The sequence below is a fragment of the Strongylocentrotus purpuratus genome, unplaced genomic scaffold, assembly GCF_000002235.5.
Source record: "Strongylocentrotus purpuratus isolate Spur 01 unplaced genomic scaffold, Spur_5.0 spur5_contig_850, whole genome shotgun sequence".
In the NCBI taxonomy this organism is placed as follows: domain Eukaryota; kingdom Metazoa; phylum Echinodermata; class Echinoidea; order Camarodonta; family Strongylocentrotidae; genus Strongylocentrotus; species Strongylocentrotus purpuratus.
This window is the reverse complement of record NW_022145558.1, coordinates 2,447,092-2,466,851: the sequence shown is the minus strand read 5'-3', so window position 1 is coordinate 2,466,851 and position 19,760 is coordinate 2,447,092. Positions and strand designations below refer to the sequence as shown.

At 38.6% G+C, this 19,760-nt stretch overlaps 1 protein-coding gene across 1 annotated transcript; it reads left to right on the top strand.

The window, feature by feature from the left end:
• Positions 1–681: 681 nt before the first annotated feature.
• Positions 682–17,310, top strand: LOC586610 (adhesion G-protein coupled receptor G6). The gene is made up of 13 exons (XM_030994300.1): positions 682–869; positions 1,421–1,450; positions 3,340–3,441; positions 8,114–8,160; positions 8,618–8,785; positions 9,876–10,042; positions 10,526–10,704; positions 11,002–11,231; positions 11,629–11,793; positions 12,252–12,361; positions 12,868–13,130; positions 13,861–13,927; positions 14,296–17,310. Exons 1-13 carry the CDS (start codon positions 695–697, stop codon positions 14,897–14,899), a joined length of 2,307 nt encoding a protein of 768 aa, XP_030850160.1. The 5' UTR covers positions 682–694; the 3' UTR covers positions 14,900–17,310.
• Positions 17,311–19,760: the final 2,450 nt, after the last annotated feature.

Here is a 19,760-nt window from a genome sequence, read left to right as displayed (position 1 = left end):
TAGGGTTTGTGAATTATGTGCTTACATTTTTCCCAGTTTCTCAGCAGATATTAATATTATCTCCACCAAATTAAAAAAAAATGTTTGTAAAGCATACAACAATAGGTATACAAAGTTATATTAATTTATTTTATTGTCTTCAATTATTAGTGACGTCATAAATTTGCATATATTTTGATATGCAATTGTTTGTTTTAAAACCTGTCAAAATTTACTTGAAAGTTGTATTTTTTTTTTACGCGGACATGCAACCAAAGTTAATATTTTACGATGAACAGGGGAATGTGACTAAAAACGAAATTAGAGCAACTAACGGCTTAATGATTGACCATCATTGCGCTGATAAATATCGACCACTCTCTTGTACCAAGATCAATTTCTAAATTGCTGCTTTAAATCCTGTTCTAGTTCGATGATCCAAAATAAAACAATGGATCTATTTATTTTCATTTAAAAAGATATTGGTGGTCAAACGTTGACATTGATTTCCTTTCTTTCAAGAAACATACTGTGTACGTACTGATTTTATTTTGCTATATGAGAACATCCCCGATATCCCTGTGATTCCTTTTCAGTACGGCTCGTAGGAGTTCATTGTGAATCAGAAGGTAGAGTCGAGGTTTATCAGCACGGTTCATGGGGACCCGTATGTGATGACAACTTCACGGTAGCGGGCGCAACCATTGTTTGCCAAATGCTCGGGTTACAAGTGGTGGAACTCTTAGACTGGGACGTCCCACCATCTGCAGTGTCCTCGATTAATGCTACGTTGAAGAATCCCTGGTGTAGCGGGAATGAGACAGATATCCGATATTGCATGCAAGAACCAAACGCAACTTGCAATAAATACGCAGCAGTCAAATGCAGCGGTGAGATATAATTCTTAATACAGGATTGCTCTTTTTTTACAAGGGGGAGTAGGGGGGGGGGGGGCTGGACGGGTTATGGGGACGAGATGATTTTTTATTTAATTTGAGCCAATGGCGTGCCATAATGTATGGTTACATTGAACACTTGGTACATGGTGTAGCTCTGTGAGACCATGTATTATGCCTAAGAACGCCATATAAACGGAATTTTGATCTATCATCGCAGAAGATCCTTTTCAAAATGATATGTTATATTAGTTTTACTGTAAATACTGCGAGCAGTGTACCTCCAAACGGAGTTGAAGTGAAATATGCATGAAAATTTATAGAAAGAGATAAGAACACCTGATGTGTCTCATGCAGGTGTACACAAGATACCATTATTGTTTTTAAATTACTAATCCTTGTATCATTACATTGTTGATGTTATATACCGTATGTTCTAATATAACGGCTCAGTAGCATTCCTGTTATAAAAGATATTTTGAAAAGGACGATTATTTGTTCTGAATATCCAGGTAATTTCTTTTGATACCTTCTCATTCCAACAGATCCCCTAATTCTTTGTGTCGGGTCGATTGGTGAGTATTTTGATGAAGACTGTCAATACATTTTGGGTCAATTTCAGTTCAACGGAATAATTGAGAATGACATGGCTTAGGTCAATATGATCAATCCGATATAATCAAAATTGTGGAAGAATATACGCAGCGATTCCTGAAATTCCCCCAAATCGATTAGAATTCTCAAAATTTACCACACTCTATCTTGTCTCCTCTTCGCTGATCTACACCGGTCATTTCCCTTACTAACTATGACAATGAAGCCTTTTTAAAGTAGATGTATCGGGTTCGAATGGATAAAACATTGGACTGTGGATCTTATGGTTTTTTTCGAATCCCGCCGCGGCACTAGTCTCCTTTGGAAAGATATTTCTCCAAATGTTTAACACCCGACCCAGGTGAGGTAAATGGGTACCCTACAGGAATTAATTCCCTGAAATGCTAGACCGCCTTAATGGATTTCTCTTTCTACGTGCCATATCCTGAGACGTTGTCGACCATGGAGTACCACAACTCTCTGTCCTTTATTCTATGAAGTAAGTCATTCTCCCCGAAATCAATTCCACTTTCAGAAATCCCACTCCTTAAGCTACTCATTCACAGAAAGCTCCTTCTACCACTACTCCTCCTCCCATCGATTCTTCCAGTCAGTGCAAGATTTTCCAAACCATTCTTCCGTATAACATGACTCCAGAAGCTCAGCTGTCGACCTCTAATAATATTCAGAAGCTTTGGTATCGTTCCTGGCATGGCAAATACCTCATTATTAGAAACTCTTTCTGTCCATGAAATTTTTAGCATCCTTCTCAGGATTCAAACTTTACAACTTTTCAGTCGCTTTCTTAGGTCAGTTGTCAGGATCCGAGCTTCACTTCCATACATCAGAACTGGATACATATATTAATTGAGTACGCGGAGTCTCGTTTTCATCGTCAGCTTCTTATTCTTTAAGATGTTTTCTAACATGGAGAAAGTTGATTTTGCAAGTGCAATCCTTCTCTTGATTTCTTGCTTGCATCTTGCATCGTCTGTAATTGTAGTCACTTTATTTGATTGATGTTGATCTTAAGAGAGCATGGTATTCTTCCCTTCTTTGAACTTACCATGCATCCCGTTTTCTTGTAATTTGATGATAATCCTCTCTTGTCACTTTCTCTGACAACAACATCCAAAATTCGCTGCAGGTCCTTAGCTGATTCTGCGATTAATATCTGCATACAGTATGTTTGTGATATTATGTCCTCCTAAATTGAATCACTTTCCTGTTCTAGGTGTTTAAGTATCAACTCACTGTAATAATTGAAGAGATCTGGAGACATGAAACATCCTTGCCGAACCCCCTCTTAATGTAGATGTAGTCACTTAATTATGTTTCCACTCTAACACGTGCTGTTTACTCCCGATACAGGTTTTGCAATAACTTTACATCCTTTGTGTCTAGTCCACTCTTGGTTAAGTCTTCAAATAACTGATTGTGTCTTACTTTACCAAATGCTTTTGTATAATCGATGAAACACAGGAAGACGTCTTTCTGCATTTCTACGGCCCTTTCTGCTAAAGATTGCAGAACAAAAACAGCATTTCTAGTTCCAGCATCCTTGACAGTTTGACAGATATGAGTTCTATACACGAACCCATTATTATTATTATCATTAATCATGAAAAAGAAGTAGGACGAAGTTTGTGATGATAAAGAAAGTCCAAGTTTGTAAAAGTGCACGAATATGAACAATATGATTAAAAACTGTATTAATTCAGACCAAAATAACCTTATACTTAAATATTGAATTAGTATTCGTCTGTTTATTTACTCAATATTGAATAAGTGTTTGTTTTTTTCTCTCTGGAACGGTTGTTATAATATCTGAAGACTTGCCTTTTAACCTTTCTTCTTTTCTTTGTTTTAGCGGACGGATACAGCGATGACTCTTCATTCCACCTGTCCAGTGACGTTGAACCAACAACGAGGGAACCGCTGCAGAAAATATATACTCAAACGATGACGACAGGTACGTCAACAACAGTGTCACGTAGACAGCCCTGCTAAAGCCGGGTTAATAATTGTAAAGTATGGGAACTTAAAGTTTAACAGAAATGAGTTATACACGAGCCCATTACTATTATTATCATTATTATTAATCATGAATAAGAAGTAAGTTAAAGTTTGCGATGTCTTAGAAAGTCCACGTTTGTAAAAGTGCAAGGATAGATCGATATGATAAAAACTGTAATATTCCAACCCAAAATAATATTGTACTTCAATATTGAATAAGTGTTCGTTTGTTTTTGTAATTGAATATTGAATAAGTGTTTGTTTGTTTTTGTACTTGAATATTGAATAAGTGTTTGTTTGTTTTTGTACTTAATATTGAATAACTGTTCGTTTTTTTTCTCTCGGGAATGGTTGTTACTGTAGTGACTTGACCTTAGGAGAACTTTGCATTAGTAGATATTATTGTCTTGTCTCTATTGTGTGGCTTGAAGTCTAGCCTGTTATTCCATTGTCACTTATTTCTTTTTAGACACCTGTTACATTACTAGAGTGCCACACATACTTTTTCTGGCAAGCACATTCCAGACCCTATGTATTGGGATGTGCAGCCACCTAATGTACTGGTAAAGCTTATACAGGCACATTACACTTGCTTGCCACACCTATTTCCATCACTTCTCCTGAGCTGTTCATATAGAGCACACGTATTCTAGAGAGTCTTGAGTCGATCTACAGCAAAGCTAATTCAGCTTCATCTTAATTTTTGTCCTATTTCTTCGCCTGTTTCTCTACTCGGTTCTGAGACCTTATTACTTTATAGAGATTATAAGTTTCTTCTTCCTTACTTAATTCGCAAAGAAGCGTCATTACTTTGTACATGGTCTTACATATTCTTTCTTCGGGTGCTGTGCAATATTTGAACTACTACCTGTGATATAATGAGCGCCTTGAGCAATCTTTAAGAATGGATATATGCGCTTTATAAATTGACATCAGTATTATTATTAGTATTAGTATTAATATATGTTCCAAGTATCTGTACTCAACAGGTGTTTCTACGAGACAAGGTAGGAAAAAAATCATTTTCTATTTCTTTTATTTAGGTGATTAATTCCCTAAACTGGTGACCCCGACGTGATCCAGATTTTTGTTTCTTCTGTTGATCTAATCTACCTTAATTGTCATCGTCATTATCATGCCTGATACCGATAGCAATGTATCACCTAGTGAGGCTTCTGAGCCATCCCCCCCAAGTCTCATATGTTAGCTTAAAGCTTCCACCATTTTGAGCACATGATCATGATATTTGGTTTGCTCAAGTTGAGGCTCAGTTTCAAACAAGAGGAGTCTCGGTTGAGTCTACAAAGTTTGCTTATGTTGTCGCCTCGTTACAACCAGAGGTAGCTCTAGAGGTGTGCGATATTTTAATTGCCCCTCCCCAAACAGAGTCGTACAAGATACTTAAAGCAGCACTGGTTAAGCGAACTTCTGTCTCTGAGCAAAAGCGACTAAACAAATTGCTGACGAGTGAAGAGTTAGGGGATAGGTCGCCCTCCCAACTCCTTAGGAGAATGCAACAATTATTAGGCTCTAATACTTTGGAGACTCGTATACTGAAGCAATTTTTTGCAACGCCTGTCAATCAATGTGCAGTTGATTCTAGCTTCGACAAGCGATGATGTTAGCCTGGTTGAGCTGGCGGCATTAGCAGACAAAATTGTTAAAGTTGCTGGTCCGCCTACTGTTTCCCAAGTCTTACCTAGAGAGGTGATAGCGCAGACTTACGCTTGCGCCACTCCCAATGACTCTGGAGAAGTACATCGACTTTCTACCCAGGTAGCTCAACTGGCTGCTCAGGTGCAAGCCTTGACTTGTTCTCTACAGGAGGACCGCATAAGTCGCAGTCGACAGCGAGGCCCGAAGAATACTGGCCATCGCCAATCAGCTTCCCGTAGCCCGAGTCGGCATCAGCAACATGCTGGGGCTGAATGTTGGTACCACTGGAAGCAGGGCAAACAAGCCCAGAAATGCATAAGTCCTTGCTCATACTCGGCAGGACGGAGCCGCCCTGGATATGTCCAGGGAAACGGGCCCGCCAAGGAATAGCGGCGACTTATGCACTTTGCACCATTCAACCCAGTCGCCTTTTCTTTGTTCACGATAAACAATTAGGCACACGTTTCCTTGTTGTTACTGGGGCCGAAGTTAGTATTTTCCCTCAATCCATGATAGGAAAATCGGCGATGGTAAGTGCAACAAATTTTCAACTTCAAGCTGTTAACAAGTCACCCATTAAAGGTACTATGCCCCTTTTGCAGCCGACCTCAAATTCTGTAGAACTTTGCAGGAATTAGAATATGTCATGTATGTCCTATCTGTGAAATTTAAACGTAAGCAGTGTCCTCATATTCAAATTATGCAAGGAAATCCGTTTACTTGCTAGACTTCACTGTCAGACACTATTGAGTGACTGACTGGCTTTTTCTTCTTTGGTAATAACATACATGGAAAGAATTGTAAAGGGTACATGAGCATTTGTCTACATCAATAACCCACTTCTTGTGATGGCCAAAATTAAACTGATTGAATCTTTGCGCAGCATAAAACGTATGACCATGCGGTACAATTCGTCGCTGTTTTCACGAAGTGACGGTAGTGAACAAAAATTGCATTCACTTTGCGTGACGATTTTCCTCACTACCGTCACTTCGTGAAAATAAGGAAGAATTGTCTGAAAATCAAGACTATTACTTTTGGGCTCTATAGCCCTAAAGTCGATTTGACAACTAATAGTCGTTATTTTCCCACTTGAAGACATTTTTCAAGCCCCACTTTTTTTAGGGAAGTTCTAAATTAGTATTATCTTTCAAATGCAGTTGGAATTTAACTTTTTCATTTTTTTGGCTTGCAAATGGGACAAAGTACCTCTAAGACTTTTTGGCCAAAGATCTTTCACTCTTGATCTTGGGTTGCGGCGAGTCGGTTGAGTCGGTACATACACAGCCATCATTAGCCCGGTGTATGTCAAGCAAGATACTTCGGACCGTTTCCACTCCCTTCTTCGCGAGTATCCTGACATCACCCGGCCAGTATACAAGCACTCAGAAGTCAAGCATACAACCACCCACCATATCCAAACTCTACCTGCTTCAGCCCGCCCTCGTCGGCTTGCTCCGGATCGGCAGCAGATTGCCAAGGCAGAGTTTGAACGCATGCTTGAACTCGGCATTATCAGACAATCTGATAGCAACTGGTCAAGTCCCTTGCACATGGTTCCGAAGAAGACACCAGGAGACTGGCGACCTTGTGGAGATTATCGCATGCTTAATGCTCGTACTATTCCTGATAGATACCATATTCCTCATTTGCAGGATTTTTCTGCGTCACTTAGTGGCAAGACAATCTTTTCAAAGATTGATCTCATCAGGGCATATGATCAGATCCCAGTCGAGCCTAGCGATATCCCCAAGACAGCTATAACCACTCCATTTGGATTATTTGAGTTTGTAAGGATGCCGTTTGGCCTCCGCAATGCAGCTAAGACCTTCCAAAGATTGATGGATAATGTCACTCGCGGTTTTCCTTTCGTATATGTTTATCTAGACGATATTCTGGTAGCTAGTACTACCAAATACGAACACGAGACACATCTCCGCCTACCCTTTGACCGCCTGCAAGAGTATGGAATCATTCTCAACCCCGCCAAGTGTCAGTTCGGATCACCTTTACTGCCCCCCCCCCCCACTCAGTGTTATTTAGGGTACGCATATGCTTGTTCCCTCTTTTTGAAAGCACCCCCTATCTGAGGACTGCCAACATTTCCGAACCCCCCTTTCGCGGGGTTTTCGCGGGGTTTTGCTGCCTTAGAGACCCCCCTAAATCAAGAAAAATGCTCAATGTACCCCCCTAAATTCGGAATAATTTCTCAGGAGTCCAAAGAGATGAGAGAAGAAAAAATTATCATCCCCTTTTTAAAGAAATCTCCGGGTGAAAAGTCAAATACACCCCTTTTTTTTACAATTCTCGGGCCGGACTTTGTGGCACAAAAAGTACCCCTTTACCGGACATTTTGGTAACACACATGCGGTTATTCCGACCCCGGAGTGGGGGGGGGGGGGGCGGGCTTTACTGTCTTTTCTATGGCATAAAGTTGACTCGGAAGATCAAAAGTGAAAGCTCACATGGTCATGAAAGTTAAAAATCCCAGAAAATTTCTTATGAGTGTGATAACTTTTTGAAATTCATCAGATGTCACCTAAACTATTGTCAATATATATTATACAAGCATAAAGGCAGAGGCATATTAGAGACGCAGTCGCATACACTTTCGTCATGTTATATTGTAAAACAGTATCTGAGGAACTAACACTTCAACAATCTCTGCTTCTAGTTGGTTCCTCTTTTCTCGTGCTTTTTCTATTATATTTGTCGCTTCATTGCATATTTTTGTAATAAAATTATTCATTGTATGATGTTTTGCATGAGAAGTAAAAAAAAATCATTTCATTTCATTATAGTTTTCGCAAATAAAATTGTTATACTTTGTGGAACACGCAAATCAAGATTTACCATGGCCAAATAATATATGATAGGCCTATAATCGACTGAATTTTTTCTTCTCCTGGACACGCTTTTGATATGTGCATCTCATGCTTATTAATATTTGTGATCGATTGCCCACTATACAGCTACAACCCTGTCACCAATCAAAGGAGCTTTAGATAAAATATTGAATGTAAGTACATACATAATGTAAGTTGCGGATAAATCTACTGTGAGAAAAATGACTGGGCCTAATGCGTTTTCGAATCAGGGAATGTAATTTTATAATTTATATTTTAAAACTTCGACCAATCAACAACCACAAGGTACGCTATGTAAACACTATTAGATCTCTTTTTAACCACATCGGACTATCTGATTGCTATTATACCATTTACGATAGTCTACAATTTATGTCCTGGCTATACCCTGAATAAATGGTTTTCATTGACAAAAAATTACTCTTAAGGTTATCTTTCCCCAAAAAATTATTTCCTTTAAACTGACGAATTAAATATAAACATTATGTACATTCATTTCCTCTTTTTGTTTAAACACACTGCTCCTCGTTGTCATCGTTGACCATGATCAATGTACTTTAAATGCTGTAAATCTGTAGATGTCAACCTTTCGATATTTTTTATCTCCAGGATACTATCACGGAAGACAATTTAAATACCGTCTCAGATGAACTGGCGAACGTGACTGAGGATTCGAACAAATTTGATGTGGAAGATCTCCAGTCTGTCACAGACAAACTAAGTTCAATTGTTGAATTTGCGTCAAACCAAAACCTGACGGAAAAAGCCATCGCACAGGTAAACATACCTTTTAACAGTGAGTATCCATCAATTAAAACAAAGAACGGACAGCAAACGAACATAAATAGGAATGTAATCAGGCAGGAGTGCCTGCTTTGAGACGATACATGTCGTATTAAGTTTTGTTTAGCGGTTAACGATGCGGGAGGGGGTGGGGGACTAAGCCAGGTTTGTTCTATTTCCTGCCACGTTTGACTGGGCACCAGGGTCTTTAAAAAGTGTCTCCTTGTACCAAGTTTGGGATGACGGAATGAATGCGGGTCAAGCCTTATGCATGTCTTAAATCCTATCAAAATTTAAATTCAGCTTCGTGTTTCAGCGTTTAAGTGTCTAAACTGTAACACCTTACGTACGCTTTCAAAGGACATGGTTTCAAACCGGAGGATAACCATAGATTATTCGTAAATGGCCTAGACATACTAATTTCTTATGTCCTGATATTGACAATCTCTTTGCTCAATCGTTTATTGCTCAATTTATCATGCATAATGTATTTGTCTCGAACAGCACATAAATCACAAAAGTTTCCTTACCTCAAAGATGTTAGTAAATGCAAAGTAGAAAACATAATGTTGATAACAACCAGAGAAATTGGCTGTGGACTTTGACTAAAAAGGTAACATCCCAAATATACTTTGTCCATTTTGAATGACTTTGTAAAATGGCTCACTTCAAACAAGGGTTGCGAATAAAGCTCAGTTGCGTCATCATAACAAATAAAATATCATGAACTTTGCTCATAATAAGTCATTATTAGAGATTGATTTGACATTACACACAACCTATTCATATTCACTAAACAAATGTCAATAAGGTCTGCAATTGTTATCAAATTGAAATAGATGCATAATAATAATATTAATAATAATAGTGGCTACTTGTATAGCGCACAGGTCTACCTTTCGGTGCTCATGGCTTTTGACCCTATTTTGTTGCTTACGCCCAAACTTGGTACGAAAAGATTTTGCTAATACTTTTAGACAAGGCCGTTGCTCAGTCATCCGTGGTAGCATGGTTATGAATATAATAAATGTTAAAAAATGAGAGTGTCATTTTAATCGATGTCTACAAAATATCATTAATAAAGGTGTCTGTGAGTGTGATAGGAGCGGTGGATAATATCTTGAACATCCCAGAGAGTACCTTCGAGACAGCGAGCTCCCAGCAGGTCTCAAAGACAAATAACATATTGACTACAATCTCGATACTTACTGAAAATATTCAAAAGGCATCCACCAAGAACTTCACCTACAGGTTTGTATGAACCATAGTGCCATTATTAGTTCTAAAAGTCATGGGCACAATACATTCGAATCATGTAGGTGCCCCATCTCAAATACCAATAAATTGGGGACATACGTAACGTTTTACTCGGTCTTAAGATATCGCCAAGAGTATCAAAAATCTTACTAAATTTTGATGACACTGATGATTCCAAAGGCAATTTAAAATTATTAGCGGTGAAAACGGGTGCTTGTGTCTTGTTCGTGCACTAGAAGGGTAATGCTATTGGCGTTTTGGGGGAAAGTCCGTATATCCTGACATCTTTAATACAACAATGGCCCTTTTTTTAAGGGTCAGGTGAAATTCTTTTTTTTTTCCAAAGACTATTAACAAATTGAGATCTTGACTTACGTGCGGAGGATCCGCTTTATACGAATTGTAACAATATTCTATTATTGTTCTTTAGACAAAAGTATCTACATGAACATCATTTTAAACTTTATTTCTGTGTAGTGGATCAAATATTGTACTGGCAGCTGTCAAAGTAGACAGGAAAAAATTTCCCCTCACGACGGCGATAGGAGGAGCCATGGATGATGTCATAGACTTTTCAGCCAATGAAGGATCTCCGTCTAATGCGGCAGGTGTAACGTCAGTATCTCTGCCGGAAGCAATTCTCCCTTCAGAATCTAGTAGGTTCCCCTCATCCAAAAGTATTGACTTTTATGTATAAAATACAGTAATGATAAATTGCAATTGTAAAGTAAATTCGGACCAATGCAAACATGCAAAATAATTTATGATAAGAACCAATGCAGCAAAGGGAATGCAAGGTAATGCAGGTACCGATCAAACTAAATTTCGATCCCAAAGTGTGAAAATTATATTTATATGATAATCACGAGTGACAAGTCGGTCTAAGACAAACGGCCCCATATTAACTTGCATCATGTATCATGAAATAACATGATTTTTGTTAATCATTCCAGGTACTAACCAGGTAATATCCGTCAGCGTCTTTCTTCTAAACTCGCCCAAGCTGTTCCAGGGTAACAGACCGTCCTCATCCAGTACTCCATCGTCTGGAGACAAGCAGAATCAGCAACCGAAGACGGAGTCGGTTGTCGCTTCTCCTATCTTAACTGTGACCATTGAGGGAACTGATATCAAAGACCTCCCTGATAATGAATCAATTGTCTTTGTGTTTCCTGTGAACCAGGTAGGCCTATGGTGTCACGACATACATTCCTGAAGAAAGTAATAGAGAGGATGCACACAAATAATCATATAATATACGTTTCTAATTTTGAGATACAGAAGGTTAAAGGATGGAATCTACAAACACTATTAACCCATTGTTTACTGGAACCTGGTGGTCCCTGTGTTAAGTCTATGGGAATTAGAGAATTCAGTAGTCAACAGGTTAAGAGAAGACAGATTGATGCACTTCCGAGGTCAAAATATTCAATCTCCATGCCAATATTTTATATGTTACTCTCATTGCAAACTGAATAAATGAAATATTAAGATAAGTACCAACAAAAGCATAATCATTCCTAGAAAATTCTTTGCAAAAATTAATCCTTTTTTTGGTTAAATATCAACCTTTAACTCAGACATTGATTAGAGAAGAAAATGATGCTGAGGTGTCTGAACGTTGTGTGTATTGGGACATCGACTTGGGAGAATGGTCGGACGAAGGGTGTAGAACCGAGAAAACGGCTCTTGAAGGTATGGTGTCTTGCCGGTGCTCTCATCTCACGAGTTTCGCCGTTCTACTGGTATGCCAACGCTGAATCAATAATTCTAATTCCAAATAGCATGGTAAAAGTTTCATAAATCAGCAGCATTCTCTTGAATATATCCTAATCTATTTCAACATATTTATTACATGTTATATATATATATATATATATATATATATATATATATATATATACAAATATAGTTTTAAAAAACACCCATGCATTAGAGTTATTCATTTTAACATGGCCAGTGGAAAATGTGGCAATGAATTTAACGGTTCGGGTGAACCATCGAATGGAGAAGATGAAAAGCGATATATTGCGAAAAGATTATCGAATAGTTTCATCCTCTCGTTTTAATGGTCTACCAGTTACACTTTATACATACCTTTTCGACGTTTATTTGGGGAAAAAACACTCTGGGCCGGTAGAATTGTGTCCGTTTCTAGATTACACTAATACAATATGTATTTTGTTATGTTTATTCTTCATAGGATATCAAAGGAAGCATCATATCTAAAGCTCTTGATGTAATCAGTCGCATCGGTTGTATAGCTTCGATTGTTTGTCTCGTCATAACCCTCTGCATTCTGCTAGGTTTTAGGTGAGATTTCAAAACTCCCTACCCTCATCAAACAGTACAATGCATGTTTTGAACATGGGGGCTATCAGAGGAACAGAAATATAATATAAAGAGATATCTAAAGATCACAGACAGAGAATAATTGCTACCATGTTACAGAACATTCGACGCCCTATTAATCTGAAAAGAGTCGTTGTATTTTGATGCTTCTAAATAACTGACAAAATTTCCAGAAGATGTCGTATTCGATTTTTCTGTAAAAATTAGAAACATGATATTCCAAAGAAGCCACAGTTGATACATGTTGTAACGTTGAGACAAAGATCTTCTTAATAAATAGTTGGGGGAAAATACAATTTCTCAAGGAATTAATAATTTATATCTACAAAGTGTGAAAGAGTAGCAAAGTACACATGAAATCTGCAAAAGCAAGTATTATTAAAAAATAAACTATATTAACACTTTCAAGAGGTTGCATCTTGTCAGAAATATTCTTTATCATCATTGGTATCATCTTTACTTCACAGGAAACTGCGCAGGAAACAGCCACAGCAGATCCTTATCAATCTCAGTTTCGCGCTGCTAGCTCTGTACGTCACTTTCGTCATCGGTATTGACCGACCAACCTCGAGGATCAGCTGTACTTTGGTTGCTATCCTATTGCATTACTTCTGCCTTGCATCGATTGCTTGGATGGGTGTAGAATCCTTCAACATGTACATGATGTTTGTTAGGGTTCTGAATTCATACATACCGAAGTTTCTACTAAAATGCTCTGTGATTGGTTGGGGTAAGTTGCTGGATTTAAAAGTAAAACAATTGTCATAAACTTTAATATAAAATTATTTCGTGAACATATCGCATATCGATTATTATTTATAAATTTCAGAAGAAAGGTCTCTAAAAGTGAACTCTCGGTTTCTCATTTCCAATGATCAACGTAACTGTTGTGCTATTAAACTATTTTGTTGACAACCATCCATGTTCCTTCATCTTTACTTTCTCAATAGTAACTTTTTACTTGAATATTTACACGAATTGATGTTACAAATGGTTGACACCGTGAAATTCTTGTCATTCCTCACGAGGCAGCAACATATGCCATTAGCTTACCTTATATAAACTCATATGTACGAAAAGGTTGGGGAACACCAGGATATTCCTATATTTTCTAACACGATATAAAAAGAGAATTTTTCATTGAATAGACAAGGGTTTAATCTGCTGATGATCATTAGTAGATAACGTAAAAGGGGAACGGGTTAATCATCTATATAACAAAGCTGGTTTACCAGTTTTGGTAGGGAATTCTTGCCACTTAATTACAATGCTACAGCTTCGTTATTCATTTTTATTTGTTGCATCTGAACATAAAATCATGAGCCAAAAATGAAACTAAAGGCTATTATTCTGGTTTCTCTCCCGACCTGTTAACATTTAACATGTCTTAATTTTGTGCGTATCCCCACTTTTTATGTGCTATTCTTTCCAACTGTGTTGTCTATTACATTTGTATACAGGCATTCCATTGGTTGTCGTCATAATAACAGTTGCCAGCAAGTGGACAGCTTACCAAAATTATGAATAGTAAGCAATTATTGAAAATTTGTATATTTTAAATATTTGCATATTTGTTTATAAAATTAAAACAAAAAATCCCACGAGAGTTACTGAAGCTATTTTGTTATAAAGAATATTTCATTTTCATTGTGTATCTGATTAATGTTCCAGTCAAATTCCAACGATTTAACCAGGTGGAAATTACGCAATGTGTGTGGGTGTCCGTGTAAGATGTGCGCGTGTGTGTATGTGTGCGAGAAGGTAATATTATGTTACTTTACAAAAGAATCCTCTGCTACATTCATGATAGTTTTCTTGCAAAAGACATCTACTTTATGACGGAGAATCATTGTCGAACTGGTGACCTATCATCTATAATTTCTTCTTATTTCCAGCTGTTTTATTCTCCCTGGATATTCGTTATACTTCGGACTGGTCCTTCCCATCGGACTCATCCTGTCATTCAATGGCATCATTTTCGCTATGGTACTCTACAAACTGAGTTGTGGTAGGATCTCAACCTCCAAGTCAAGCACATTGGAGTCAAAGAAAGAGAATACCATCAAAGCGCGCATGGAAGCCATTCGCCGCGCCCAAAACGTCGTCGCGATAGGCACGCTGATGGGTCTGACATGGGCTTTCGGGTTTCTGTCTTTTGGTGGAGGTCGCTACTTGTTCAACGCCTTATTCTCCATCTTTAACTCCCTCCAGGGAGTTTTTGTGTTTCTTCTCTTTGGCATGAGGCAACCAGAGCTGAGAGAAAAATTGACGATAACTAAGAATCGTTTTCTGCATGGTGCATCGTCTGCCCGTAGACGCAGTTCTGAATTTTGGGCATCGTCGAGTGGAGCACGTATGACCCAACGACCTTCTGACGTCACGTTCATCTCGACGGTTAAAACTGATTCTGTTGCTGAAGGTCAGGCTTCCACGTACTTCGAAAGTACTCTTGATACAGGTCCACCTTTAAATAAACAGTCGGATGATACTCTTCTTTAATGACAGAAGAGAAACAGACCTCTACGATTCTATAAAGTGCGACCCAGAAAAAACGAAACCGAGAATTGTCGATGTTTCATCATAACTTAATCACAATTATAAGTAATAAATGACACAGATTTGTAAAGCTTATACACAAATAAATATTTGGGTAATCTTACTCAGATAGGCAAACAAACTTTGACACTATAGTGACACACTTAACTGAATACATTAACTCATTAAATTGAGATTTATAACTCACAGGAATGAGTTTTGTTAATTTGACATTATAGTGACATGGCAAATGAGTATTTTAAATAAGTGAATTATTTAACCTAATGTTGTGAGTAAATCGATCCAACTCAACTAGTGAGTAATGCTTCATTTACTCAGTCAGTCAGGTTATATCGCCGTTCGTACGGTGAGTTTGTATGTTTGTCACTTAAAAATGGAAGTCCTTCGCCATGCACTACCTACACTTCGGTCGTGCACAAGAAGAGCTTCAAAATTTCGGCTCTAGATCTAGATTTTATATCTGATCGGTAGCCTTAACTTGTTTTAGAAAAAGGTCTGCATAAAATTCAAGGGATCCCTTTACTACTAACTGATTCAAAATTAAGAAAAATTAAATCTACTTACACTTATTCTGGGGATCGTCGGCCGCTAAAAACGTGACGGTCGGGTACGTATGTACGATCCAACGAATAAAGAGTCTGTGACAAATTAGGGAGCAAAGAGCCACTCTACACACTTTTTTTTACTCATCCGGTCACTAAAGTTGGAGAATAATCTATACTTTAATGAGTAAAAAGATTCCAATTGTTTGAACAATGACCATGCTAATTATGTATGTAATACATATGATAATATTGTGATATGCTTATGTGATGCTAGTGAATCTCTATATCACTGTAAAAACAAGGTTCATAATACTAGGCCTGGCTGGAATGAGCATGTGTCAGAGCTCCACTCTGCTGCTCGTGAGGCTCACCTACTCTGGGTTGAAGCTGGCAAAAACAGACAGGGACGGTTATTTGAGCTAAAAAAAGAGGGCCAATGCACGATTCAAGTATGCTCTCCGTTTTATTAAGAATAATGAGAAGTCATGCGGGCGGACTCCGTTGCTCGTAAATTGCAGGGTAAAAGTTATTATTTTGGAAAAAAATGAAATGTGTTAATAATAGTAAAGCGCCCCTTCCAACTAATATTGAAGGTATCTCTGGTGATGAAAAAATAAGTGAATTGTGGTGTAGCCATTATAAGGATTTGTTTAATTGTGTACAGAGTACGGTGCAGGATGTAACTAATGTTGACTTTGATGTAAATATGGTTATCTCTCCTGAGGAGGTAAAAGAAGATATTAGAAAATTAGACGACAATAAGTCATGCGGTCTTGATACTATTACAGCTAAACATTTAAAGTTTGCAAGTCCGAAACTCATGCCCTTGCTTGCAATGTGCATTTCCGGATTTTTGATTCATGGTTTCTTACCAGATATTATGATTTCCGTTGTTTTGGTGCCGGTCCTTAAAAACAAAGCTGGTCGCATTACTAGTAAGGACAACTATAGACCTATATCATTGGCTAGTGTCCTGTCCAAAGTGCTGGAAAAGATATTGCCTGATCGGTTGGAGATGTAAATTCTTACTAAAGACAACCAGATCGGTTTTAAAGCCAAACATGGCACTGACATGTGTATATTTGCTCTGAAGAAAGTTATTGCAAGTTATCGTAGCAGAAATTCTTCCTTGTTTCTTTGTTTTCTTGATGCTTCCAAAGCTTTTGATCGGGTAAATCATGAAAAGCTGTTTACGAAAATGGCTGATAGAGGTATTTCTAAGTACCTGATTAGGATACTCGTGTTTTGGTATACCCATCAAACAATGATGCCTAGATGGGGAAGTAGTGTGTCTGAACCATTCCATGTCATTAATGCAGTTAGATAGGGAGGTATTCTTTCTCCCTTTCTCTTTAACCTGTAAATGGATGGTCTATCCGACAATTTGAATGCTTGTAAAAAAGGCTGTGTAGTTGGCAGTATAGTAGTCAATCAGTTAATGTATGCCGATGACCTCGTTATTTTTAACCCGTCAACTGCTGGGTTGCAGAGTTTGCTCAAGATTTGTTCTGATTATGGATATGATAATGATGTCAAATATAATGCAAAAAATAGTCATGTTATGATGATTAGATGTAAGGAACACTGTAGATTGGTATTCCCGGATTTTTATTTATGTGGAGCTAAACTCAATGTGTGTACAGAACAGAAGTCATGTATCTTGGTCATTTCTTTTTATACTGAGGATCTCTGTGATGATAAAGATATTAGTCGACAGTGTCGTAAATTATATGCTCAAGGTAATATGCTCGTTACGAAATTTCATATATGTTCTCCAGATGTGACGGTGGCATTATTTAGGGCATACTGTACACCCAAGGAGTTACTACCTTTGTATACTGCGCATCTGTGGAGTAATTTTAAGAAGAGCTGTTTGCACAGGCTTGCTGTGGCCTATAATGATGCCATGAGAATGCTTCTTAGGGTACGTAGATACTTTAGTGCTAGTCGAATGTTTGCTGAGTTGAATGTTCTGGTCCGTTCGGCTGTTTTACGAAATCTCATGTATAAGTTCATCCAGAGAGTGGATGTCTCTGAGAATGGTATTGTAAAGGTATTAGTGAACCCCACGTATAGTTGCCTTAGGTACACATCGGGCCTCTGGAAATTTTGGCTTAATAGACTGCTGACGGTTCTAGGACAATTACCCCCTGGGCAATCACCCCCGGAAATTTACCCCCCGGAAAACTACCCCCGAAGGACAATTACCCCCCGGAAAATTACCCCCCGGAGAATAACCCCCCGAGGACAACTACCCCCCAAGGACAATAACCCCCCGGAAAATTACCCCCCGGAGTATTACCCCCCGAGGACAACTACCCCCCGAGGACAATTACCCCCCGGAAAATTACCCCCCCGGACAACTACCCCCCGAGGACAACTACCCCCCGAGGACAACTACCCCCCGAGGACAACTACCCCCGAGGACAATTACCCCCCGAGGACAACTACCCCCGAGGACAATTACCCCCCCCCCCCCGAGGACAACTACCCCCGAGGACAATTACCCCCCGAGGACAACTACCCCCCGTGGACAATCAGGATTCAATAGCAAAAGACGATCTGATACATTGAGAGATGGCTACGAGCCTATAAGACCCCCTTCATGAACCCATATTCGCTCAAATACTAGCACGTTGTCTTCCTCGTTACTAAACATTTCCCTTTAATACATATACACTGTCGCTCATAAAGGTGGAATATTTTGTTTTTATACCAATTTATGGAATTATTTTAAAAATTATTTAAAAATAATAGATCTAGATAATAGTATACATTCTCAGATTTTATTGATCAATAATTTGCCAATGTGTGCTTTGCGTGACTGCTAAAGCATATGTATGCTACTATGCTTATTAACTAGGGGACCTATGCCCTTAAGTCATAAATGACAGTAATGAGGATTAATGCCCCGCAAAAGGGCACTAATATAGCACATCGACACGGTTTTGATCCTGGGGCCTCACAGTTACGAGGCCATTGCTTTGTCACTGAACCATGACTGTACGCAGCGGGGGCTAGGGTAGGGGGCAGTTTCCATAAATAAAATAAAACACAGAAAATGCAATAAATTTTCAATAATTTATTGTATTTTACCCCGGTTCCCAACATAAACAAATCTTCTGTGTGCCCATGCCTTGAGCCATAATGCATAGCCGTCCAGAGGAACTGAAATCAGACAAGGATTAAGAGTCGAGAATGGTACAACGAATCGTCTTCTTTCTTTATCAATTTAATGAAATGTCAGAGCTTCCGCGCTACGCGCGAAGGAAGGGGAACTTTATTCATTTAATAATTAATTAAAGGTCAAAAGAAATTGAATTTAGACAAGGATTAAGAGTCGAGAACGGTACAACGAATCGTCTTCTTTCTCTAATAATTAAATGAAACATCAAAGCTTCCGCGCTTCGCGTGGGACGGGGACGAAAAACCCCCTCCCTGCAGCCACCCCCTTTAGGGAGCGCGCTTCGCGTGCTCACTACCGCCCCCCTAAAATAAAATCCTTGCTACGCGCTTGAGAGGATAATAACCCAAGTTGCAAGCCCACATGGGTCCCATATTCTCTGAAATGTTATCTTTATTGAGGGTGACTTGAAAAAATTAATAACTTGTAAGGGAGGGGGTGCAACCTGCCACACATTTCTACCTCTTGGTTGCTTTGATCCATTGCCGAAATTATTTTGGCACCTATCACCCCCCCCCCCAACCACGGATAAAAATCGACACCGTTGTGACCAACAATGACGGTCGCATACTACCGGGTACCCATTTAACACCTGGGTGGAGAGTAGCAAGTGCAGGTTAATATCTTGAAAAAGGATATTAGTGCCGGTGTCGTGATTCGAACCCTCGACCTGCGCATATCATACTCCCGCATGACAACATAATTATATAGATAACGTGAAGAAAACCTTAATTTCGGATCATGGTCGAGGGCCCATTATACAAAGACAAATACACGATCAGCTTAAAAAGTGACAGAGGATGCATAAATGAAATATTACATCCTAATTTATTTGTTTTGCCATTGTTGGTGAGAGAGGCTGTAAGGCGTACTCATCTGCGCGCAATGTATTATTGAATTTCTTTAAAAAATGTAATTTCTGTTATTTACTCGGTAGCAAAACTTCGAGGGAATTGGGCAACTCCCACCCCTCCCCCTCCCACACTGAAATGAACTTCACAAATAACATAGAAATTGAAAGTTTATGAAATTTTCTATAAAGAGCAATTTGGAGAGAAGCTCGCATTATTTGTCA

Excerpts from the sequence above, each read along its gene's own strand:
- LOC586610 (XM_030994300.1), top strand. The coding sequence starts at position 695 with ATGCTCGGGTTACAAGTGGTGGAACTCTTAGACTGGGACGTCCCACCA. Across the intron at positions 870-1,420 it reads CGCAGCAGTCAAATGCAGCG|ATCCCCTAATTCTTTGTGTC; the intron begins GTGAGATATAAT and ends TCATTCCAACAG. Across the intron at positions 10,705-11,001 it reads AATTCTCCCTTCAGAATCTA|GTACTAACCAGGTAATATCC; the intron begins GTAGGTTCCCCT and ends TAATCATTCCAG.